This window comes from Laetiporus sulphureus (assembly GCF_001632365.1).
Source record: "Laetiporus sulphureus 93-53 unplaced genomic scaffold LAESUscaffold_19, whole genome shotgun sequence".
In the NCBI taxonomy this organism is placed as follows: domain Eukaryota; kingdom Fungi; phylum Basidiomycota; class Agaricomycetes; order Polyporales; family Laetiporaceae; genus Laetiporus; species Laetiporus sulphureus.
The window spans coordinates 252,535-276,046 of NW_024468528.1; the positions used below are offsets into that span (position 1 = coordinate 252,535).

General features: G+C 52.2%; 7 protein-coding genes across 7 annotated transcripts; 4 read left to right on the forward strand and 3 right to left on the reverse strand.

The window, feature by feature from the left end:
- Positions 1 to 755: 755 nt before the first annotated feature.
- LAESUDRAFT_147053 (uncharacterized protein) lies at positions 756 to 3,946 on the reverse strand. Its single transcript, XM_040901351.1, has 18 exons — positions 3,739 to 3,946; positions 3,537 to 3,670; positions 3,363 to 3,480; positions 3,267 to 3,305; positions 3,160 to 3,213; positions 2,971 to 3,111; positions 2,775 to 2,913; positions 2,664 to 2,720; positions 2,511 to 2,608; positions 2,345 to 2,455; positions 2,219 to 2,288; positions 2,100 to 2,162; positions 1,982 to 2,047; positions 1,767 to 1,926; positions 1,678 to 1,707; positions 1,270 to 1,623; positions 846 to 1,215; positions 756 to 772 (listed from the first exon to the last, which is right to left on the reverse strand). Exons 2-17 carry the CDS (start codon positions 3,650 to 3,652, stop codon positions 975 to 977), a joined length of 1,857 nt encoding a protein of 618 aa, XP_040764398.1. The 5' UTR covers positions 3,653 to 3,670; positions 3,739 to 3,946; the 3' UTR covers positions 756 to 772; positions 846 to 974.
- Positions 3,947 to 6,639: 2,693 nt separating this feature from the next.
- On the forward strand, positions 6,640 to 8,470 carry LAESUDRAFT_700001 (kinase-like protein; the record flags this gene model as incomplete). The annotated part of the gene is made up of 7 exons (XM_040906399.1): positions 6,640 to 7,083; positions 7,146 to 7,235; positions 7,298 to 7,699; positions 7,758 to 7,889; positions 7,954 to 8,024; positions 8,081 to 8,153; positions 8,222 to 8,470. The coding sequence occupies exons 1-7, from the start codon at positions 6,970 to 6,972 to the stop codon at positions 8,468 to 8,470; spliced, it is 1,131 nt and encodes a 376-aa protein (XP_040764399.1). The 5' UTR covers positions 6,640 to 6,969.
- LAESUDRAFT_725749 (Pentafunctional AroM protein) lies at positions 8,348 to 14,272 on the reverse strand. Its single transcript, XM_040908884.1, has 6 exons — positions 14,174 to 14,272; positions 13,466 to 14,099; positions 13,207 to 13,414; positions 11,396 to 13,157; positions 11,119 to 11,339; positions 8,348 to 11,063 (listed from the first exon to the last, which is right to left on the reverse strand). Exons 2-6 carry the CDS (start codon positions 13,837 to 13,839, stop codon positions 8,751 to 8,753), a joined length of 4,878 nt encoding a protein of 1,625 aa, XP_040764400.1. The 5' UTR covers positions 13,840 to 14,099; positions 14,174 to 14,272; the 3' UTR covers positions 8,348 to 8,750.
- A 1,357-nt stretch (positions 14,273 to 15,629) lies between these two features.
- On the forward strand, positions 15,630 to 18,805 carry LAESUDRAFT_147295 (FAD/NAD-P-binding domain-containing protein). The gene is made up of 17 exons (XM_040901352.1): positions 15,630 to 15,845; positions 15,908 to 16,017; positions 16,087 to 16,320; positions 16,377 to 16,467; positions 16,745 to 16,815; positions 16,874 to 16,901; positions 16,960 to 17,108; positions 17,161 to 17,182; positions 17,233 to 17,332; positions 17,390 to 17,414; positions 17,465 to 17,713; positions 17,786 to 17,870; positions 17,925 to 18,207; positions 18,264 to 18,315; positions 18,372 to 18,395; positions 18,446 to 18,543; positions 18,595 to 18,805. The coding sequence occupies exons 1-17, from the start codon at positions 15,830 to 15,832 to the stop codon at positions 18,611 to 18,613; spliced, it is 1,656 nt and encodes a 551-aa protein (XP_040764401.1). The 5' UTR covers positions 15,630 to 15,829; the 3' UTR covers positions 18,614 to 18,805.
- A 247-nt stretch (positions 18,806 to 19,052) lies between these two features.
- On the reverse strand, positions 19,053 to 19,905 carry LAESUDRAFT_653184 (uncharacterized protein; the record flags this gene model as incomplete). The annotated part of the gene is made up of 4 exons (XM_040904400.1): positions 19,053 to 19,397; positions 19,458 to 19,588; positions 19,640 to 19,756; positions 19,806 to 19,905. The coding sequence occupies 4 exons, from the start codon at positions 19,903 to 19,905 to the stop codon at positions 19,053 to 19,055; spliced, it is 693 nt and encodes a 230-aa protein (XP_040764402.1).
- A 742-nt stretch (positions 19,906 to 20,647) lies between these two features.
- On the forward strand, positions 20,648 to 21,608 carry LAESUDRAFT_147443 (uncharacterized protein). Its single transcript, XM_040901353.1, has 3 exons — positions 20,648 to 20,686; positions 20,754 to 21,032; positions 21,094 to 21,608. Exons 2-3 carry the CDS (start codon positions 21,024 to 21,026, stop codon positions 21,514 to 21,516), a joined length of 432 nt encoding a protein of 143 aa, XP_040764403.1. The 5' UTR covers positions 20,648 to 20,686; positions 20,754 to 21,023; the 3' UTR covers positions 21,517 to 21,608.
- On the forward strand, positions 21,520 to 23,223 carry LAESUDRAFT_679149 (glycoside hydrolase family 128 protein). The gene is made up of 4 exons (XM_040905696.1): positions 21,520 to 21,884; positions 21,949 to 22,230; positions 22,286 to 22,583; positions 22,648 to 23,223. The coding sequence occupies exons 1-4, from the start codon at positions 21,700 to 21,702 to the stop codon at positions 22,819 to 22,821; spliced, it is 939 nt and encodes a 312-aa protein (XP_040764404.1). The 5' UTR covers positions 21,520 to 21,699; the 3' UTR covers positions 22,822 to 23,223.
- Positions 23,224 to 23,512: the final 289 nt, after the last annotated feature.

Sequence of the window (23,512 nt, forward strand, 5' to 3'; positions counted from 1 at the left end):
GGGGGGTTCTTTACGGGATGCCGACAGAGGCAAACATCATGACGTGGCCTCGTTCCCGCATTTTGTAAAAGGAGCGCATGGGGCAGCACCTTGCGGTCACATGGTTGAACGTCCGTACAATGCATCGAATCGAGACAAGCTCTGCTCGAGATTGTGTCCGGCAGGCTTCGGGGGTAGGGCAATACCTCCAGACATGTACGGCCAGTGTCAGGACTGTAAGCAAGTATTGCAGGAGACAGACAACGCTCGGTGGATACAGATTGCCATTGGGGAGTAACTCTATCACGGGGGATATCCGCATACGCAGGCCGATCACCGACGCACCGTGGTGCGTTCATTGGTATTTCCGAAGGGACAATCGCCAAAGGCAATCTATAATGCTTCAGAACGTTCCTTCTTGTGCATTGTTTTCTTGCACCTACCTAGTGGTCTGTCGATGACGTTACAGTTCAGAGCAGCATCCCATATGACCGATACGATGAGCATTGAGGTCCGTGTCTCAGCCTTAAATATTATTGAGTCAAGCATCACATGGCCACTGGGAATGAGATGCTCCAGGCTACATATGACGCGGGGCGCTCATGATCATGTCTGTCAGATTTTCATATAAACGTGAGACTTCGCCCGAGGTGTCGGACTTGGATATTTGAATGATACTAGGCGCGCGGAACAGGATAATGATGCCTAGACAAACCTGAGCCAGCCAAAGAGGAGGGAGTATCTGGACGTAGCCGCATCTCACTGCCTCAGGCGAAGAGAAGTACTAGCGTCTCTGGATACATATAGGGCATAAGGCTAGGTAAATTCATGCACTAGAAGTTTGATCAGTGAGAGTCTATGCTCACTTTGATTTGTTATTCACACACCAAGGATCACTGCTCACAGGCTTCGCGAGCGAGCCTGATATTGTATCTCGACAAAGGTGATGAATGATTAGCCTATCGCCCTGCAATCGAGGCCTGGCCACAATATCATTATAGACGCGCCGCCAATCCCGAGGGTGTCTGCAGCACAATTGCGTCCCTACTGCTCAACGATCTCACGTAATTCCTAATCCTTCGTACCCCGTCGCGGTCCATAGGCAAAATCATAGCAGTATACCCATCAGGTCTGACTAGAACGGCAGCGGCGAAATCCCTTCGGATGCCCAGCGACTCATGAAGCCGACCCTGATGTTCAGGAGTTGTTGATATCAACCGATCGTCGAGGTATATCCTAGACGATGTTCATCAGCTGAGGGCCGCTCCCTAACTAAAATGAATGCCATACCGTGTACTTGGAAGGATCTCAGAAAGTTGCGGAAGAGTTTGAAAGGCGGCCTTTTTGACGTTGAGAATCGCGGCTACCTCGAGTTCTTTTCCAATGTGTGCCGTCAACGTGCCTTCAAGAACCGAGAGAAAGTCAAGAAGCCGGTGCCGAGGGATATTCTCGATCACGTCTCCCGGGAACAGGATCAGCTTGAAACTCAGACTATAAGGTAGCAGATCTTGCAGATCACACGGATTCCAGTCGTGATATCGCAAGATGTCGCCCGGAGGTATACGCTGTCCCAGTAGCAGCCCAGGTATGAGGCTCTGGAAAGTGTTTTCCGTAAGCCGAGATCTGTATTCCAGCCCAATCCCTCTGCGGTATGGGTGAGCCAGTCAGAACATGAACGCTAGAAAAAGAACAACTGACGTTGCAAACATTCTCTGACGTTGCAACAGTCTGAATACAGTTGATTCAATAAAGCTTTAGATAGTCGAACGAAAAAGGTAGAGCCATACCTAACGTATTCCTCCGGATACGCACCGTCCAGTGCATCGAGTTCATGGATCTTCTTGTCAAGCTCAATAAGCTCGACACTGCAGGGCCTACGTTCTGCCTCGTATGTCCCTAACATATCCAAATTACTCCATCCGTGGAGTACGTAGGCTAGCTTCCATGCTAGAGAGATTTGAGACATCAGCCCATCGGACAACGGGCATGCACAATTGATCACCTAGATTGTATGCGTCAGACATAGATGCGTTAGCACCTAGTCCCGCATTGGGTGAGTGCGTGTGACCTGTAGTAAAGTTGATGAAATGAAAGGGTCCCTGCTTCACAGGAGTACGTACACGCATCGCCGGCGATGAAGACGCAATCCGCATACGAGAAGGATGAGGCAACACGTTGGGCGACTGTCATGGTATTTGCTATGAGAGTCCATCACGAATCAGATCGGACGTTACTTCACCAGTATACTGCCCACACCACGTTATGTCCTTGACTTCGAACTGGTATGGCAGAAAGGCGCGTTTGATGAACTTTAGGACAACTATGAGCACGATCGGAGTTATCGCGTTGAAACACATAAAGATACCTCTGGTAACTTGGACTCCATCATGGCAGCGAGCTGCATTTCGTTCGTGACAGCTGTGTTCTCCTTCCAGGCTGCGTAGATCCGCATGGTGTCATCCGGACGAGGGATGGTCTTCCGCCGTAGCTCTCCTTTAGCATCAGCCGTGAAGAAGAATACAGAGTCTCACTGCTAATATCCCGGAAAGCGGCGACTGTATAATGTTCTTCGCACGAGGCGTTGGCAAGTTGGTGACTGGAGTGAAGTCAATGACACCCCATGAGACACCTGCAACGTCATGATTGAGCTCGGCCCAAACGGAATCTAGTCGAAAGGCTCTCACCAGCATCGCTACTGTCCATTGCGATCCCACACTGGCCGCGTACCCAGGAGTGTGCGCCTGTTTTTGTTAAATCTAATTCGGATTTGAGGATGAACATTATGTTAGACTCACCGTCACATCCGATTACGTATTTCGCACGGAATACTTCGACATTGTTGATATAGGAGGGATCCTCCGCGACCGAGCCCCTCTCTCGTAAAGGCACTTGACCTTCACGCACGCGGTCTGCGTTCAGGTTGACACAAGTGATCTGTGAAAGGATAGCGTGAGGATTCATGAGTGTACAGTATCCAAAACAGCCACTAGCCTCTACGCGATATCCGTCTGTGGAATTTAAATTGTCGAGGACTACCAGTTTTCGCGGTACAGTCGGCTGCTGCACTCTTACGCCATACGTTGCGATAGTATCAGTCATGATTCCTTCGATGTCTTCCGTGCGTAGGATTATCTACTCCCGAGATCAGTGGCACTCAAGAAGAAATAACTTGGTGGGTGCCTCGTATGGATATTTAGTGCCAGGTACGTTCGAGTTAGGTGTTTGGCCGGTCAACTGTACCGACGTAAATATCAACATGCTGCACATATTCCCATGATGATACTGACCCGCACACCAGTATTGTCTTCGTTGGCAGTGTACATAGCCTGTTCAACGTAAATAGCGTCAGATGAGTTTCGCAGTCCATTGCAACTATTCAATACCATCTGACACATCTTCACGCCTATCTTCCTCAATCTATCGCCCATACCTAGCGTATCCCAAATCTCCGTCGTCCTGGGTTGAATGCCATCAGCATGTCCTGCGGCCTCGCCAGGAAGTCTACCAAATGAATGTTAAAGACGAATGGATGGTGAGGTTGTGATACACCAACATACCGTCTATCAATAATCTTGAAAGAAATACCGAGACGGCTCAAACATACTGCGCTCATGAGTCCTGCCGGCCCAGCGCCGACGATGAGCACGTCAGTGTAAGTCGTCTTAGCGGGCATCTTGAATGGCTTGGAATGCTGCTCGGAGTTGCACCATTCAATAAATGGACGACTAAATGGCAAGGCCTTGGCGCTGGCGCTCGTACTCGGGTCTCATTGTTGATATATCACAGATGCTGCTCGGATGGTGGTAAATGAAATCGCCGCTCTAACAAAGCCGATTCGTATCCAATGTGACGAGCGTTTTACTGCAAAGGGTGTGCTGTCGAGCGGAATGGCAGAGAGCGCTTCATGGAACAATACAGGTCCTGCATTCCGAAACGAATTCTTGACGGGATCCTCCAGCTTCGGTAACGCAGTCTCTGAAAAGTTTAGTAGAGCAGTGGGAACTTTTTTCTCGAGTCCAGATTCCAGGCAGGATGGGGATGAGCTGTTTGCTTTTGTGCTTGCTCGAGTCCTTAAACTTCCTAGCTTCGAGTCCTTCGACAATGCGAGTCAATAATTAGGGCTCATATCGTGTACGTAATTATACTTGAGCAACACAGATATCGCGGACCGCGGTGTCATCACTGTGCAAAAGTCACCGTATCAATGTGGACAAATACAGGTTGATGTGATATGCAGGGCCTGCAATTGGAGAATGCAGTGATGAGGACCAAAACCATCATGTATCAGTTGATACTCACCGTGCGTTCGGGTCCTCTGCGAATTTACGGCACGACGGTTTTGGGAGGTATGATGTACCCTTTTCAATGTACCCTTTTGAGTGTCTAGACATTCACTCATCGAACAGGAGTAGCGTGCATCGGAACCCACCGTCAGAAGCCACCAAACTATATGCATCCTTAGCGCAACTGTTCGCACTTGTCCTACTCTGCCTGTAGCCAATTGAGATCGCGAGCACAGTCCCGTCCGATGTGAATATACTTTGAGAATACCGCACTCCGGTCCCTGCCACCATCACATCGCGGCCTTGCACAAACAGAGACAATATATCTCCATTTGCCATAGCTTCCCCACAAGACGAAGCGCTCAGCGGGTATGCTTTTGCGATCAGTCAATAGCGGAATAACGTCGCGACCTGAAATATGGTCGCTGCTGGACATGCGATAGTCCCTTGCTTGTCAAATCGGCTCGTCGATGCTCTTCCGTAGATTATGACGTCCTGACCATAGGTATACGCCTTGCTTTGGATAGCCCGTTGCTTTGAGTGGAGCCCTCCGGTTAGATAACGCGTCCACGTATAGATGGCGGAGACAGAGTGTTCCACTTTACACTGAAGTATACAAGAAGGCTATGATATCGTATCGCTGTCGAACCAAGATAGCAAGAGAAACGCTACTCGCAGCCCCTTCGGCAGAGAGAGTTCCAGCAGATGTGAATTACGAGGACCACAGTAGACAAAAGTTTCCGCTCAAGAGTATGAAAGCGACTGAGGAAAAGACGTCGAAGGATACCCTTTGGGACACATTAGACCATCGACCTCGCCACAAGGGCCACGGTGGTTTGTTTACCAGGATATCGCATGTCAGTGAACATGTTGGGTTTCTGGCGAGCACAGCGGTTTCAAACACAAAGTACACTTCTGTCGAGTGAGGTGAAGTAGGATACTGAGCTAGGATCGTTGTCAACGCGGAGCGTGCGTTGCCCATGTTGTTCGAGCGCTAAGAGCCTGGCAGTGGGAAAGGGCAAGATAGGGCAACTGCTAAGGCTAATATACTGGATGGTGACATGTTGGCTGCATCTTCAACGTATGCAAGTTGCAACGTATCATCAGTCAAGTCTTCGAAGCTTCAAGGCTAGTTCCAAGCTTCAAGCAAACAACTTCAAAAGCCTTCCGCCACTTGACCATTTTTTCTCTCAACTCGAAACTTCAAACAGCCCCTGGACTCTGATTCCCAATAATCATCTAGAATATGGACTTGACTGCGTTCCCATAACATTGCTTGTTGAGCATGCAGCAGTATTCTGGCATGGATTCACCTCGTACAATAAACGTCGAGCAACAGCTTTCTTCTTTGGCCTTCGCGTTTGCTGACTGCACGCATGATGGAACAATTATGATGGACAGCAGGCTTTAAGTATGTTCGTTCCTATTAAAGCGTTCCAACAACAACGTCTTTCATGATCAGCTAGTACAAGTCAAATTTTGACGACAGTCCCGGGGACACCTTGTCATCGAGGGTTTGCACCAGTACCAGTATATTGAGAACACTATATACTGCTACTTGGTGTATCCTCTATCACAAGGCCACGTAATAAGGGCTCGAATAGGTTTCATGGCGGACTGAAACCAATTTTCACACATAGTCCCGTCAGCCTCTGATGAACATTGAAACGGTCAGCCTACTGACAAAGTCCCTCATGAGTGCCCCCCCTTCTATTTACGCAGCCTCTCTTCATCCCGAACGACCGACTTTGATAGATTAGATCCTCCCTGAACTCATCAAGATGGTCCACAAGTTCAACTCGATGCTTTTTACTCGTCGCCGCACCAAGTCTATGCTCTTCGCCTCGCCATACGAGACGCTTAAATCTCAAACCCAGAGCGAAGATGACAAGGAGAACATCAAGGTCAAGACTGAAGTGAGTCTCTCTCGGATTCCTCGATTTCTTGTGGCAACGTGCTCAAGTATTGATGGCTCGAACTCGAAGCATTCGACTCCAGCGGACTTCAAAGACATGCTCTATCCGGAACGCAGCACGCAACGAGTTTCTGTGCGTGTATTTCTTTCGTTGAATAGCAGACGCCTCATCTACATTGGCATTTACGTGACCCAATTCCCAGGTTTTCGGTCGTCAGTCCGGAAACGATAGCACGGACCTACTTCTGCCACCAAATAGTCTCGGCTTTGTTGAAGCTCTTACTTCCTGCGATAGTTCTCTCAACGTGCCATATTCTCCGAACTATCTGACTGTAGAAACCGGCGTAGTAAGTACTCTCGCCTCAGTCACACCTGAGGGATTTACTGACGTGCATATTATTTAAGACATTTTGTGACACTGAGCTCTTGTCAGCTATAGATGGCATCGGAGCATGCTTGGCTACCTCTAAAAGCTCTTCCTTTCCATTTTGTGATCAGTTCCCATCGCCGGCATCGTTCTCGTCTCCATTTTGCGATCCATCATCGTCTCCATCGTCTCTGGCCTCTTCATTCCCATCCTATGTGCCCGCATCGTCGCTTGCATCGAATTCCTTATCTATAACGCTCGATGCTGGTGACTTTAAGGCTATCAAGTTGCTCGGCAAGGGCGGGCAAGGCACTGTTTTGCTCGCGCGCCACACGGCCTCAGGAGAGCGCTATGCGCTCAAAATCGTCAGGAAAGTTGGCCTTAGGGAGTCAGCGCGCAAGCGAGTCTTCAAAGAGCGAGACGTCATGCGCCGGATCGGGATGGGCGGTGATAGAATATTGAATGGGATAAGACAGGAGAGATGGTTTCTGAGGCTCGACGCTACATTCGAGGACTCGGAGAGTTTCTTCTTCGTGACGGTACGCATATAGCATCATCGTATGCCGAGAGTTGTACTTATCTGAATTTCGCACTCTACCAGGAATACGCGCCCAAAGGTGACCTCTGGACCGAGATGGCGCGGCGGAAGCCAATGCCTTCTACCGATGCACTCCAGTTTGCGGCCGAGATTGTGAGCGAGCATGTCTGCCAATACATAGGTTCTTCTATAACTGCTAAACGCGTTACGTGCAGATCCATATACTCTCACTACTGCATGATATCCATCGCATCATCCACCGTGACTTCAAGCCGGAAAACCTTCTCATTGATGCCGCAGGACATTTGGTCCTCGCCGATTTTGGCATCGCAAGGGCGTTTGGGGCGCATCCATGGGAGTCCGACACTAGCTCTACTTCCCTATTCTCCGAACTCGCGTCCGGTACCATTGACATGCCCGTGGCAATGGAAAAGCAAGAAGCCGAAGAGAACGAGAAACATCGCACGCGGTCACGGGACTTCTTGCCTGAGGCTACACGCAAGATGTGCGGAACGGCAGGATACATGGCGCCCGAGGTCTACGCGGGCCCTTCCTACTCGTATCCGGCGGACATCTGGGCGGCAGGTGTTGTCATATTCAAGATGCTCACTGGCAAGGTCAGTCTCGGAAAGATAACGATGCGCGTAATGCCATGACGAAGTGCATTCCACGCAGCTCCCCTTCGGCCTGGATCGCGAGCTGTGCACGAAGGAGCTATTCAGGCGGACGGTTCTGCAGCCCTTGGAGTTCAAGATCAATGGAGTCGAGGTAGAGATTGGCGAAGATGCTAGGGATCTCCTGCGGAAAGTAAGTCTCTGCCGTGAGGTGATCACCTGCGAGTACTAATCTCACCGTGTCCATTTGCTGCTAGATGCTCGAGAAGAACCCTGAGAAGCGAGCATCTGCGCAAAACCTCAAGACACATCCATACTTTCTGTCCATGTGAGCATTAGATGAGGGATGATCGTCGGTCTAAACCTACTTCTAACGGCATCTAGTGATTGGGAGAAGCTTGCTCGTCGGGAATGCCCCGGTCCCGGCATGGAGGCACGCCGTATGAAGCATTACAAGGTGTGCCGCCACAGTGAATGCGCAACCTTGTGAACTATGCTCACCCATTTTTGACAATCGTACCAAAGAAAGTACACGTTGCTATTCCAGTAGGGAAGCCGCTCGATCGTAGCGGCTCGGATGATGCCTTCATTTCGTTCCGATGGATGTCGCCCGAGCTCCAGGAGGCGCATAGGCGAGTCCGCATAATACCTGCTGCCGATAATGTTGTAAATCCGGGCCGATCCTTCGACGAAGAGAAAGGCCCAAAGTTGGAGAATGTGGCTCACAAGGTGTGGTGGAAAGTCAAGAGGGTCGCATCGATGAGATTTCAGTAGCGTGGATGCTTAGTGCTGAGCGGCTTATTGATGTTGGGATCCTACACCTTGCAGAATGTTTTGGTGTTGTTGGAGGGCCTGAGATTGTTGCTTTCTATGAAGGCAAATAATTGCGCCTTGTTCTCTACATGGCATCGCTTCGTTAGTATAGACATATTTGCTTTCATTCATCCGCTTTGGAGGTATCAGCTATGAGTAGGTCCTCTATTCAACATGCCGTAAGATGATACAAAGCTTCGTATAATCGAGCACGGGCTTCTCATTTATCGTCGAGACACCTTTACTCGTTCACGGCTACATAGGCATTCCAGACCTCCTTAGCAACAGCGCTCTTCGGGCAGTGTCTTCCGGTCCATAGATGAAGTTGTAGGTATCCCTGCTCAAGCAAAACCTGGATACCTCGAATACGCTTGAATCTCCTCGCTTCATTCGCAGCTAGCACGAGAAGCGGCGTCTCGACAGGCTTGTACGCCATGTCAACCACGACTCCTTCTCCTTCGAACGGGAATATCGTTGAGGGCAAGTACAGCGCATCTTTGACGTAAGGGTCAGTGGTTGTCGCCGTTGCAGGGACCGTGGACACGATGACCATGGGAGGCGGCCCATCTTCGGGCCAGGCTCCGAGCTCCTCGATGATATCGATGGGGACCTTCGGGAACGCCTTCACGAGAGCTTCCGCACTGCTCCTCGTCCTGTTGAACAGATAGATACGTTTGGTCTTCAATCTGTGCAATGCATAGATGGCGGCACGAGAAGTACCGCCCGCCCCGATGATGAGCGCAGCGCTTGGCTGGAGCACGCCTCTGGGCAAGGCCGAGCGAATGCACCTTAGGATCCCGAGCCAGTCCGTATTATCGCCGTGTAAGGACAAAGAACCGTCTGCACTTTTACGAGTAATTATCGTATTGACAGCACCAATAGCCTCTGCTTCAGATGACAAAGAATCCAACAAAGGCATGACGGCAAGCTTGAATGGAATGGTGACCGAAGCACCACCAAAGTCAGGAGACGCCAGAGCTGCCTTGATTTCTTCGCCGACGCTCTCTGTCTCAAGCAATTCATAGGTATGTGGCATGCCCAACAGTTGGAAAGCAGTGTTGTGAAGTGTCGGCGACATGGAATGCGAGATAGGGTTGCCGAAGAGATAGAACCGTCGGGGAGGCATTTGTCCGATAAGATGAAGAGCCGTTTGAATTTCAGCGAATGAGAGCTGGCCAGGAGCTGCTTTCGTCGGAAGCAGAGGATGAGAGACGGGGCTTAGCGTCGGGTTCAAGATCCGGGAGAGCTGGCCCTCGACACCCATATTGATAGCGAGCAACGGTTTAACTCCGAGAGACGAGCGCATGCGCGACGCAAATGCGTACAGAGCGAGGTTGTCCTCGAGATCATTTGCCTTTCCGACCAACTTGACTATATCACCGAACGAATCCGCAACGCGATACTTGGCTTCCACGGTCTTGCCGTCCCAGCGCATGTTGCCACTCCAGTCGTGCCAGGACGCAATGATCTGCGAGTGGCCTTTCCGCGATACGAGGTCCTGTATCTGTCTCTCTGACCAAGAAATCTCGACATCGACGTACTCGACACCCAAACGAATGGCGTTGTGGAACAATTCGAAAGCCTCCTTCTCCAAGTAATCGGGGAATTGCCCGCCTTGGGAGGCGGTGCGAACAGTGAAGACGATCGGCAGTGAGGTCACTTGCCTGAGGGCAGCGATCTGATTATTAACGTACCATACAGGGGGGATGAAAGGCCCGGGTTCGTCGAAGTTTCGCTGCGATCGAAGTAGATCCACACGTAGCTCGATGGCATCCACGCCCGCAATCAGCTCGTCAATATATGGAAGAGCAGGAATGATGTCAGGATGCGTGAGTGACAAGAAGTATGTCCTGCTGCCTGCTGCTGTCGTAGGCACAAGGTTCGGACGCTTGCCTGTGATGTGATTAAAGAAGCGTTCTACTTCGTCGCGGGTGCCATTAGGCGATGGTGATGGAGTGGTAGTCAGCTTCTCTATTCCGTCAACCGTTTTATCCTCCTGAGCGCCGCTGAGCATGCCTGTGTTGTTGATAAAGATATAGCTGGAGCATTCAGCAAACCAAGGCTCTCGTCGCTTGAAGACGTCTAAGACTGGTTCTCCATAATCAGGACGAAGCGTCTCCTCTCCGAGATACTTGACGACCTCGCCAATCTCGCGTACTATATGCACGACTGGACCCTCCTTCGCGTGTTGCTTGAGCAGATCTCGTGCGGCAGGCGTCTCCACAATGCCGCCACCGAGACTGATGATGTGCCCTTTCGGGTACTCCCTCAGCAGCTCTTTGAGAATCTCCGTCTCAGCAGCCCGGAACGCAGACCAGCCATTCTTCAGCACGAAGTCGCGTACACCTGTCTTGTGCTTCTGCTCAAAGTAGAGGTCTGCATCCACGAACTGCCACTCCAGAATGGAAGCAGCAAGCTCGCCGATATAAGTCTTGCCCGAACCACGCATGCCGATGACGACCACGGAGGCCAATGAGTAGTTCTCAGTGGACTGACTAGCAGAAGCAGCGGAATCTGAGAGCGGGAGCTCGACACCCTCTACTTCCAGGCCAATCTGCAAGTCACTAAATGAGCCATATTTGACATATATCACGCAATGGAGATATTACCTTGTTTTGAAGGTCATCCCACCAATTGGGCCATGTCTTTTCGACACAGCGTTTCTCCTCGAGGATGGTTCCCGCGGCGACCACACCCAGGACACTGAAGGCCATAGCCACACGATGATCATCGTAACAATGCACGCTAATACCTGTCTTCAATTCTGGGATCGCTTTGCCGTAAATCTCGAGACCATCATCTAGCTCCTTGGTCTCCACACCAAACTTTGCTAGATTGTCGGTTGAACATCAGAAGAAGTGAATAGAGAATGTTTTTGTCACCAACCTAGCTCGTCAATCATAGCTCTGATGCGGTTGCATTCCTTCACCCTCTGGTTTGCGATACCGATGATCCGCGTCGTCGTTGGCCTCGAGCCGTCTGTGAGCTCACGTCCCTTTTCGGGTGGCATGGTAGCGACAGCAGCCACAACAGACGCAGTCAAGAAAGCGTCCGTCATCGGCTCCATATCGACAAGACCGAGTGCCCTCAGTTTCCCGATCGGCGGCCCAATCACAGTGGTTTCCGTCTCCGTCTGCACAACCTGGCAGCCCATCGGCTCGAGCACCTCTTTCGCAAATCGCGCATCGCCCTGCAACGACGCAGAACCGATGTTCATAATCATGCACGTCGTGCCGGTGATAGCGGCGATAGCAAGGGGGTAGGTCGCACTGCTCGCATCGCTCTCGATGTTGTACTCCGGCGGGTTCTTATACACTGCCTTCGGGATGCGGTAGACGTCACGTGGCTTGCCCGTCGCCTCGTCCACCGCGCGCACGACGTCGACGCCGAACGATTTCATCATCGCGATCGTCATGTCGATGTAAGGCTGCGAGATGACCTGGCCTCCGACGAGCTCCAGCGTGACCGGCTCTTTGGCGTACGGTGCGCAAAGGAGGATGGACGAGACATATTGGCTCGAGACATTCGCTGCGAGGCGGATGTGTTCGCCCTTGAGGCCTGCCGGGGCAACTGAGAGCGGAAGGCAACCCTGCGACTCGAGGTAGCTGATGTCGCTGCCATTGGCGCGCAGCGCGTCTACGAGAGGACCAATCGGGCGCTGCTTCATGCGCGCGTTTCCTGTTATCACCGTCCTCTCTCCGAGCTCGGATGCCTTAGCGAGCGTGCAGACCGTGGCGAGGAAGCGCGCTGCGGTTCCCGCATTCCCGAGGTAGATCTCCTTTCCCCTGGCGGGAATGGACAGGGAGCCTTCACCGCCTTTGACAACCAACGTCTCGCCGGCATCCTCCCAAGAGAAGCTCGCTCCTTTGAGCTCCACAAGCGCATTCATCATGACCTGCGTGTCATCAGAGTATAACAGGTTCTTCAGCCTACACGTCCCCTCACCCAGGGCCGCAAGAAGCAGCGCGCGGTTCGAGATACTTTTCGAACCCGGGGTCGACATGCGGATGGGGCTTTTTGCGGGTAAACCAGGCACGATCTTGACAGCCTCCGACAGGGTCTTCTCGATAACGCCATCTGCCACGTTCGTCGCCTTTTGCTCAAACGTAGCCCCGATCCTTGAGAGGATTACGATTTTCTTCTGTGGGCCGCTATTCTTTTTGTCTACCTTCATGATGTCCAGCAGCTTCTCCACGGTGAGTCCACGCGCCGCGGGAAGGTTCGCGATGCGCGGATCCGAGAGCGACACGGGAAGGTTGTACGCCTTGAGGCAGCGCGTGAGGCGACCGACGGCGATCTGGTTAAGCACGCCGAGCTGCCGTGCAACCTCAGCTTCCAATATCATGCCGATACTCACGCACTCTCCATGTAGGATCGTTGGCGTTAGTATGGCTTCGATTGCATGCCCAATGGTGTGTCCAAAGTTGACGAGGTTCCTTAGGCCAGTTTCGCGCTCGTCGATGGTGACGATGTGGGCCTTCACGGAGATAGAGCCGACGATAACAGAGAGAAGCAGCTCTTGCGCAGCTGAACGCGTCGCACGAGTGCGCCCTGAATGATCCTTCGATGGCGTCTGAATAGCTGCAAATATCTCAGCGGAGCGAGATTCAAGTGCGGCGAACTCATTTTCGTTCCAGATGGCTGCAGTCTGCCTGAATAGTGAGCATTACGTCACTCTCTTAAAACGATCTGCACACCTTGACTACCTCTGCCATGCCATTTGAGAACTCGCGAGCGGGCAGCGTCTCGAGGAATGCCGCGTCTATAAAAATGTACTCCGGCTGCCAGAAAGCGCCGATGAGGTTCTTGCCGTGGGTGGTGTCAATAGCAACTTTGCCGCCCACGCTCGAGTCCACCATCGCGAGCAACGTTGTCGGAATTTGCACAAAACGCACGCCACGCATGCTACGAAACGAATAAAATTCAAACAAAACATTCGACAGACAAGGCACTTACAAGGTTGCAGCGACGAAGCCGACAAGGTCGCCAATGACGCCTCCTCCGAGTGCAAGGATGACCGTGTCGCGCGTACACTTGCTCATAAGGAGATAATCCTCGATTTCAGCCTTCGCCTCGCGACTCTTGCTCGTCTCGCCAGGCGGAACGACATAACTCAGGAAGCGTGCCTGTGATGACACCTTTCGCTCGTCGAAGGCGACCTGGAATGCGGGAAGGTGCAGGTCGGCTACATGGGTGTCGGTGACTAGGACATAGGTAGGTGACGGGAGAGTCGTGAGAATGGTCTCGACGATGTACGATACAAGGTGGAACCCGCAATGGATGGACTCTTTCCCGAGGATGGAGACCTTTTGCACCTCTGCGAGAGACATTGTGAAGATGGGGTGTAAACTCTGTGCTTCCGCTTTTAAACTGTGTGCTTCTGCTTTTGAGCGCGATTCCACGCCAGATTAATAGACCGGCGTCAACTAGTTGCGGATAATGATGACCCCCAAAGGGTGGCAGATGAGGTGCTCCGATTGTTCGGGATGTCTGAATTGCACCGCCCGACAAGTTTCCCTCGACAGACCAGACAGACGCTGTTTATAAAACTCGCCTATGAACAGCAGTTATCTACGAGAGGCGCCGCGCTCTACATCGAGCCAGGTGGGAAGCTCACGTTAGTTTGTGCACATCGTTGAGAACTTCCCAGAACTCAGAACTCACTCGAATCTAGGTTTTTACGCGACCTTTAGCGGGAAGATGCGGATATGTCTCCCTGAAGGACTCGGAGATGGCAAAATGGAGAGATGAGGACAACCCGCAAGTGGCGGACAGAATGAATCGTCGACGATTTCGACTCATTGCAGATTACGGTATCACGTGATACGCGACGATCCATACTAAGTCGCGCTCTGTCGCGTCGCGTCCCGAAGTGCGTTGAAACGTAAGTCGGACTCGAGCATAGTCAATATTACAAGTCCACCTAGTACATCGGTGTGCATGGTCGGAGTGACAAAGAACACCCCAATTTGATAGTGTCCTCTACGCCAATAAATCTTCGGTCGACCTGTAAGGGCCTTAGATATCTGGTTGCCGATGGCATACTTGGGAGCACTTCACACAACAAGAACCCATGTTGAGAGAGAAAGGCAGTAAGTCACGGTGGCTGGAGCCAGATAGAAGAACCAGTTTTCAAAATTTCAATGCTCATTCCACCCCACGACCCTGGCTAAGTTGCCGGGTCTGTGGTACCTTGTACCCCTCTTCCTCCACCTCTACTAGATGTAGTCCTGCGCTGCACCATGTATTTAGCCACATTTCGACCACCTTCGGCGGTATATAAATTGTTAAAAAGATTTGCTCATTCCATGCATTTGTCTGATACAAACCGTTGAACACTGCCACCGGTGCTATCGATGTGAAGATCCTCAAGTCATGAGTATTGACATGGAAATGTCCAACCTAACCTTTCAACGCTTCAATGTACACCAGTTGTATGCGAATTGCACGCAGCTCACTGTGCATTGCCTCGAATAATTGAAAAGTTACCAACTGCTTGAATCACACTGGGTCGGAAGATCAAGAAGAACGATTCCACATGATGAACTCGATCTAGGCAACGAAGGTAATTATCATTTCCTCGATTGTGCCTATTACAGTTTAGTGTACAAACACTGCTAACGGGTCGTGCGGCCTTCAGGCCTTGCGGGGCATAAAGTCACTGCTCACCTCCGTGGACCTCCGTGAGACTTCACCTTGAACCAATGCGGACCATCTCGTCTACCGCAATGACAGATGACATGGAACCACCGCCCTCTCAAGACGCTAGCACAGCGTTATTCCGTTCGCGACGGATAGTCAGTGCCCTGGAAGTAGAACAATCCGACGTGGCGCCTAGGAGCACGCGGTCAGTCTCGGATGCCCGTCGCGAGAGCTCCGAGGTTCGAGGAGAACAGAGCAGTCAGAGACAACACTTGTAGGTTGTCCAAGCGCCAATATATAGAACGAGGAGCACGACGTTTCTGCAGCGAAGTCGATCAGAGAACTCCTCTGAGGTCTTGCAGAAAAGAAATCTCGACACAGCCGGAAAAAAGGGGGAGATGAACGCGTCAATGACTCCCTTGAGGTCAATGAACACTTACATTCTGCTCTAAATCCGCTCGACGTCGGAGATAGTGAGACGTGTCAGAGCTGTCTTCGAGCAAAACACCGCGAGATGTCGGAACGGAACGTCCTGCATCGTGCAGATCGACATTCGGCGCCTGACGCCGCACCAGCACGTCACTGCGCGCCCCGCCTGCTCCTTTAACTCATACTCTACCTTCCCGCTACTTATACCCTCCTCGACGCTGGGGGACGTCGCCGTCGCTCAGCCTAATCATGCAAGTCTCGCGTGGTAAGCGTTCCAATAAATGAGCTGATGTGGGAGCGGTGCAACTGAGAACGAATCGGTTCCAGCTCGCTTTGTCGTCGGAAGAAGCCTGGTCAAGTCTCGGCCGACGGTCCTCACGACCCAAACCCGACTGCTATTCATAAGACGGCCCGCATCGACAGAGTCCGCACCGATTGTATGTCCGAATACCGAGACTTTATGATGGCCAGCCTGATATTCTAATCTCCCTTCTAATGTGGCGAAGGCTCCGCCCCCTCCACTTTTCAAGCGCGCGTGGAATCGCTTCCTTCAGATCACCGGCACCGTCACGCTCTTGAGCGTTGGCACGACATGTCTCTTCTACTACTTTGCGCAGCGGGACAAGCTGCCGGGACACCAGCTCCCTCATGACCCAGAGAAAAAGACACTCGTCATCTTGGGGAGCGGTTGGGGCGCGACTAGTGTGCTTAAGACGCTTGAGACGGACGATTACAATGTGGTACGTAAGGCCCAACTATATTAAGCTGGAATCGCACATCTGACCAACCTTCGCAGATCGTCATCAGCCCGAAGAATTATTTCTTGTTCACTCCGCTCTTGCCGAGCGTTGCGGTGGGAACATTGAACCCACGGTCCATCATTCAGCGTGCGTATACTCTCTCTAGATGTCATTTTCACAAGCTCGTCCGTGACACGTTTCTCGAACAATGACGCGGGCGGCACGTTGTGATTCGCAGGCCGTTGGCGGCTGCACGATCCGCATACATCCATATCACCCTTTCCCTGTACGACACCCCTACCCATGCAGAACAGCCTAAGAATGTAATTTTGCTCACGGGGTATTTTCTGCGAGTGAAGCACGCCAGCGACTCCTGTGGATGCTCAAACCTCCCCCGCATTCAGAATACTAACATGACATACAGCGACACGTTACGTCACACGACACAAAAAACGACAGGTTGCCGTGATCGAGGCATCTGCTACGGAAGTTGATGTGCGTGAAAGAGTTCTGCCTTCACGATCTTCGAAGCTAATCCTGCATTGATCCCCAGCCCATTGCGAAGACGGTCAAATTCGAAGGTATGCGTGCTCTTCTGCCAGAGAGAAAACAGCACATTTAGCATCGAACTGTCTGTAGATACCTCGGAGATCCAAGGACTCGTCTCGAATACGACTATCAGCTATGACTACCTGGTCTTTGCTGTCGGCGCGGAAGTGCAGACCTTCAATATCCCTGGTGTCCGAGAACATGCTTGCTTCATGAAGGAACTGGAGGACGCAGAGAAGGTGAGTCTTTGTATAACTGGTGGGTAATTCAACTAATATTTGCATACGCAAGATGCAACGTCACTTCCTGGACTGTGAGCGGAAAGTTGATGGATGTGTGAAGTGTTATCTGACGGCTTACTAGGCTTAGAGTCGGCCGCTTTCCCAGGCCAATCACAAGAAGAAATTAACCGGCTACTTCACATGGTCGTAGTCGGTGGTGGTCCTACTGGTATTGAAGTCAGGTGCGACAACGCACTTATATGTCTTCAACCCATCATTCATACTGACTTCCTGTCCAGCGGTGAGATCCACGACTTCCTCGAGGTCCGTTCCTACCCGACGGATGTCGCTGTGCATACTCATTATAGTTACAGGAAGATCTCCGGTCATGGTATCCCGAGCTCGCGAACAGCGTGCACATCACGCTCGTCGAGGCGCTGCCTTCCGTGCTCCCCATGTTCAGCAAGCAGCTGATCGAGTATACCGAGTCGACGTTCAAGGAGCAAAATATTGACATCCTGACCAAGACTATGGTGAAGGAAATCAAGGAGAAGAGTGTTGTTCTCCAAAAGCCAGACAAGACCATTGTCGAGATCCCGTGCGGGCTTGTCATCTGGGCTGCAGTGAGTGCCTGTTGCTTCCCGTGCACATATTCTGCGCCTATACTTAATCGGCAACCCGGTCGCCATTGACAGGGCAACAAGCTGCGCAAAGTCACACAGGACCTGATGGGCAAGCTCCCGCAGTACCAGACGAACAGGCGCGGTATCACAGTCGATGGTGCGTCTATTTTTGGCTGTACCCTGTCCGCAGTAAACTGACAAGTCGGTGTAGATCATCTCCGTATGGTTGGTACTGATGGGAGCATATTTGCGGTCGGCGACTGCGCCGCGACATCGTACGCCGCTACGGCCCAGGTCGCGTCGCAACAGGGCTCGTATCTCGCACGTATCCTTGTGCAAATTGCGAAGAAGGACGCGCTCGAGGCGCAATTGCATGCTTTGGAGAGTGCGCCGGTGACGGAGGAAAGGGAGGCGGAGAAACACAACATCGAAAAGCAGCTCAAGAAGGTGGAAAATCTCCGGCCTTTCAAGTATTCTCATCAGGGCTCGCTGGCGTGAGTGTTCCGCGGGTTTCTCGGATGTCTGCACACCCGAGCTAATCCTCCTGCAGATACATCGGCTCGGACAAGGCCATTGCGGACTTTCCGTTCTTCAATGGCAACGTGAGTGATCTTCCTGTAAACCCGACGTTATTCGACTCACTGTATGCTGCTGTTAGCTGGCGACAGGGGGTGTAGCCACGGTACGTTGATCACATCCTGTTGCTTTGCTGTAGCTGATCCGGTACTCTAGTACCTCTTCTGGCGCAGCGCGTACATAAGCACGCTCTTTTCGCTGAGGAATCGCACGCTTGTCGCGACAGACTGGATCAAGGTTAAGCTCTTCGGACGGTGAGTTGCGTGTCGCGTGGCTGCTTGCTTTTGCTGATGCCGTCTATACAGTGATGTGAGCCGAGAGTGATCTTTCGTTTTATGCGATGGGTTAGGGCATCGCGCTCATATTAAAAGGCGCGTGAACGATGACCATTAGACTATTTACGACTCGACTAGTTATTGCAAAGAAACTTGGCTAGCATGTGGGATCCGGTCACATACGGTAATTAATGTCACCCCAAACGACGCGATGCGTCGCGCGGGCGTGGGTATATGTCGTATCATAGATGTTTAAGCACATTGAGAGGATGTAGGCTATAAACCAACACGGAACCACAAGGCAGTGTCGGACGTTTCGAGTCTGCGTCGCAACTCATCCGAAGGCCTTGCGAGCGAGCGCACTTCGGTATCTGAGCGCTGGCCTCGCCAGCCCACTGAAACGTGATAGACGCAGCCAGTAGACTGCGCGATATGCCATCGGGCAAGCGCAAGGAGAGGGAGAGAAGAGGGGATCAAGCTGGTCATCATCATTTCTTTACGTTTGCATCCGCAGATGGCTGCTCGTCCAAGACAACAATCCTGGGGCGCGAATGGTTCTGCCGCTTCGGGAGTGGCTTCAGCGGTCTTCTAAGGGGCACCGGGTCGTGCATGTCTACATCAGACTTAGCTTCATCCTCCGAGCTGGAGTCTGAGCTTGAGTCAGAATCCGAGCTTGACGATGAGGAGCTGCTCGAGTCCGAGTCCGAGTCTGAGCTAGCGCTGGATTCAGATGATATCGAGGAGGACGATGAGTGCGACTCTTGCAGTTCGGCATCGAAGGTCTGTCCCGGTACTGGCTCTCCGCGTTGTTCGAAGACGCCTAGCCCCAGATTCTACGTCATGCATTGATTAAGATGACTATATGCGGGCTTAGCAACGAATCTGGCACGCACCATCTCGATGTACCGCTCATCGTTCTCGACGTTTTCGATATCGACGCTGTTAGGGTCCTCTTGCGCTCGACGGAGAAGCTCTGCATTCGATGCGGCTAGCTGGGGGAGAAACGACTGGACCCGAGATAGGACTGGGGATATTCAGCGAAGATAGAGTCTGTGTGCAGGAGTGTGTCACTCACGATCAGAGGGAGGTGGCATTTCGAACGGCGTGTCCTCGCCGAGCCTTGGTAATCTTAGGTCACTGGCGAAGGTGCTCCTTGCGCCGGATGAGGAGTTCAGGCGCATCAGCAGTTCATCTGCTTCGATTAGCAACTGCTTCGCAACAGTGTCGTAAAACGCGCTCACGCATCCGATCCTGTCTTTTCTCCTCATCCTCGATTTCGAGCGTTTGCCCCGTAGTTTGCTTCTCCTTCCCGTTATTTCCGATTACTCCTTGATTGCTCATCTTACCCTCCAGGAAAAGGGTGTTTCTGAAGGTAAGGGCTGAGATTGGTGTTAAGGAATGGGCGTTCAGCCCAATCGAAATCTCACAGGCATCGCATTGGGACCGCCACGTGACCAGATGACACGAGGCGCGTGATGGAACGCGTTTCCGTGACCGCGACGCGACCCGCTGGGCAGCTGAAGCTCAATTTGCTATGCCATCGACTCGCATTCGAACTACCTTTAAACGCATGTTGGACTCCTATATGCAAATGTCATCGACCGTGTCAATATTTAAGTACAGTGCCAGGCGCGTAAATGAGCAAAAAGCCATGCAGGCGCTGCGCATTTGGCTTCTTCAAGCTCATACGCCGATCTCTTTGATCCCCCTCAGGTGGCTGTGTAGGAAGAGAGAAATAAGGAATGACTTTCGACCCGAATACGTTTTTGAGTGACCTTGATTCTGAACAATTCTAACGCCAAGGGTTGGCTGATATCTAGCTATAGTGGCTCTGCCACATGATCGAAGTGACGTACCACCTATTCCTCTACTATTCCTCTACGTTCCAACGTGCATGCCAAAGTTCTATGCATTTCTGTACAAAATTGCCTGAAGTTCTCTAGCCCTGAGCGCTATGCAGAATAGACTCACACGTGCTCATTTCGAGTAGTCTGCTTCCTTCTGTAGAGAACTTTCGCTGATACAGCTGGATGGCAATGCTACTGCGCATCTTGTACTTATACCGTTGCGTACGGAGCGGTGTCTCTTCTGCGAATAAGTCGCGCCACCAACAATGGAAACGGTGAGTTCGGCTGCCATGACCTGGATATCTCACATACTGAATGCCGGCAATAATGATGTCGCGATAGCTATCACAGCGAATTCTATTGCATTCCTTTCCATTCGGCACCTGTTCGCCTTCAACCCTCTTCCTTCCGGGCACGTTTAAGTCGGCAGCGAGTCATCTCCGCTACTAGTAGCGGCCCGTAGGACCGTGTATGCGGTAAGTACCACTATGTGTATGTTGACGCTGCTGGATACTGGCACAAGGCGCGACAGAGAACTGGCAGATGAGCTGCGACCATTTGTCGGCACAAGGGCCCCACCATTGGTGTATCCCCTGAGGACCTGAATATTGAATGCTCATGGTCAATTATCACCGCAATTCGGCATGCTGAGGCCTTCTGGCTCAACTGACCAACGAGGCAGCTTATACTCATATTGATGGCCAATCGCAAGACGACCCGCGCAGTCCACCGTTGTGCCGCAACATACTTACAGTCTAGAACATCGCCGCAGAGCGAGTTGTATTGCAAACGGGGCGTCACCACCCCCAAATCAAGTAGTATGTTTATGTTATGTTTCATCAACTCAACAGAGAGATCCAAGTTCTCCTTGACAACCGCAGCTAAGGAGCGGTTCTGTACGCCCTCGCTTAGCCTTCATGCGTTGTGCGGATTTCCGCATCCAGCTCGCGATGCGACAGAGCCGCCGCTTGCATTCGCGAGCTCATCACAGGCTGAGTCGCGCGGGGCACGCCGAGCGCTTGAGCCCAGGAACCACACCAACTGGACGCACGTGGCTCGTTCCCACCCTGAAACGGCGGTCGATCTGCGAAACGCCCTGAGCTGAGCGCCGGGCATAAAAGACAGGCACATCCACTGCAGCCCGGTTGTCCTTGTCACTCTCGGTCCCTCCTCTCTTCCCGTCCACTGTTCAGGCCGACGTCCATCCGGCCGTGTCTTTCTTTTTACCCCACTCTCCCTGTACCCGACATTCGTTAGACCGCGACTAGACAACATAAACTAGAACAAAATGAAGTTCTCCGCTGCAATCGTTTCTTTCGCCCTTCTCCTGGCCGGCTCGGTGCAGGCCGCGCATATATCCAACCTCAAGCAGCTCAAGGAGGTGCATCAGCGCCGCGGTGCGAACGTCCGCCGCTCTGGCGTGTCTGCGACGTACTCTGCGACCACGACGGCTTCGGTGACAGCCAGCGCGACGTGAGTGCTAATTGATAGCGCCTGTTACCAGGGCTGCGCAATTGACGCGAACCCGCACGTACAGTGCCAGTAGCTCGGCTCCTTCATCCACGAGCACCTCTAGCGGCAGCTCCGCGTTCTCGAGTGGCATCAAGCGTGGTCTCTCGTTCAACGACGCTTCCTTGACCAACGCATTTACATCGAGCCAAGCGAGTTGGGCGTATAACTGGGGCTCGTCCTACTCCGGCTCTCTGCCGGACGGCGTGGCGTACATTCCTATGCTATGGAGCGACGCGTCGGAGTACACTGACTCCTGGGAGGATAACGCAAACACTGCCATCGCTAATGGCGCGACCTACCTCCTCGCGTGAGTCTTTCTTCCCGCTGCACGTGCGTACTGGCATTAATCCTTTGCAATACAGCTTCAACGAGCCCGATCTCGACTCGCAGGCAAACATGACCCCCGAGGCCGCGGCGGCCGCATGGAAGACGTACATGGAGCCGTTCGCAGGCAAGGCGAAACTCGTGTCCCCCGCTGTCACCAACGGTGCCTCCCCCATGGGTGAGGCGTGGCTCGAATGGTTCATCGGCAATTGCACGGACTGCACGATCGACGCCGTCGCGATGCACATCTACGACTCGGCATCGAACGAAGCGTATTATCAGGAGTACACCTCCGGCTTTGTCGATAAGTTCGACAAGCCCGTGTGGATTACCGAGGTACGCGTCTCTCACGCTATGTATGCTTTTATAGGAACAAAATTGATCGTGCAACCATTCGCAGTTCGGTGTCGACGACGGGTCGACCTCGCAGCAGGAGAGCTTCCTCAGCAGCATGGTCTCGTACCTTGACAACCTCGACGGCGTCGAGACATACTCCTGGTTCATGGTCGAGTCCGGCAACCTCGTCAACAGCGATGTCACTCTCACCTCGCTCGGAACCACCTATATCAGCTGAGCGAGTGCGCTCGTAAGAAAACGCACACTCATACTTTAACTATCCTTATCCTTCTCTCCCTCTCTATCGGACTCTGATCATCTGGTGCCCCCGCGGAGGGCATCTTTTCGTGTTTCACTTCGCTTTCGCTGCTGAAATTGATGTTCAGTGCTTCTGCTCGAGGTCCCGGTTGATCCAGGTAGAGTTGCTCGAGCGTGTTTGTGCTTCGTGTCTTAAGCTATGGTATTGACGTCGGTGCCTGTTGTGCTTGTATGCCATAGGCGACTGCTAGATTAAATAGATATTGTAGCTTAACCTATGCCGTATATTGTTTGTCTCGTTGCAAGCAATTCATTTGAGTGCCATCAGCAGGGTGCCGCTTCAGCACCACATGGAGCCAGCTCGCCCTGCGCGCCAACGTAGAACCTAGTGTACATGACAGCATGATGATCAATGAACGAGTGGAGGCCGCGGAATGATGGTCTACGATGAAACAAAGCATGCGGACCTGCTTTCCCATTTCAGTTGAGTCTATGATCCGATCAGCCACGTAGATCAGCCTGGACTGAAGCCGTTACCGGTTTACACAGCCAGCAAAGGGTCCAGAATATGCCATGCGATCAAACATGTCCATCACAAGAATCGCCTCGCACTCACAGCCTGATGTTCTCTGTCACCTGTAGCAGTGATGAGTGATCATTCGCGTGTAGGG

Excerpts from the sequence above, each read along its gene's own strand:
- LAESUDRAFT_147053 (XM_040901351.1), bottom strand. The coding sequence starts at position 3,652 with ATGCCCGCTAAGACGACTTACACTGACGTGCTCATCGTCGGCGCTGGG. Across the intron at positions 2,609-2,663 it reads AATGGACAGTAGCGATGCTG|GTGTCTCATGGGGTGTCATT; the intron begins GTGAGAGCCTTT and ends ATGACGTTGCAG. Across the intron at positions 2,048-2,099 it reads CTTCATCGCCGGCGATGCGT|GTCACACGCACTCACCCAAT; the intron begins GTACGTACTCCT and ends ACTTTACTACAG.
- LAESUDRAFT_725749 (XM_040908884.1), bottom strand. The coding sequence starts at position 13,839 with ATGTCTCTCGCAGAGGTGCAAAAGGTCTCCATCCTCGGGAAAGAGTCC. Across the intron at positions 11,340-11,395 it reads AGCTATGATTGACGAGCTAG|CAAAGTTTGGTGTGGAGACC; the intron begins GTTGGTGACAAA and ends CCGACAATCTAG. Across the intron at positions 11,064-11,118 it reads GGGATGACCTTCAAAACAAG|ATTGGCCTGGAAGTAGAGGG; the intron begins GTAATATCTCCA and ends AGTGACTTGCAG.
- LAESUDRAFT_147295 (XM_040901352.1), top strand. Across the intron at positions 17,183-17,232 it reads GCAACGTCACTTCCTGGACT|GCTTAGAGTCGGCCGCTTTC; the intron begins GTGAGCGGAAAG and ends ACGGCTTACTAG. Across the intron at positions 18,316-18,371 it reads TTCCGTTCTTCAATGGCAAC|CTGGCGACAGGGGGTGTAGC; the intron begins GTGAGTGATCTT and ends TGCTGCTGTTAG.
- LAESUDRAFT_679149 (XM_040905696.1), top strand. The coding sequence starts at position 21,700 with ATGAAGTTCTCCGCTGCAATCGTTTCTTTCGCCCTTCTCCTGGCCGGC. Across the intron at positions 22,231-22,285 it reads GGCGCGACCTACCTCCTCGC|CTTCAACGAGCCCGATCTCG; the intron begins GTGAGTCTTTCT and ends TTTGCAATACAG. Across the intron at positions 22,584-22,647 it reads AGCCCGTGTGGATTACCGAG|TTCGGTGTCGACGACGGGTC; the intron begins GTACGCGTCTCT and ends AACCATTCGCAG.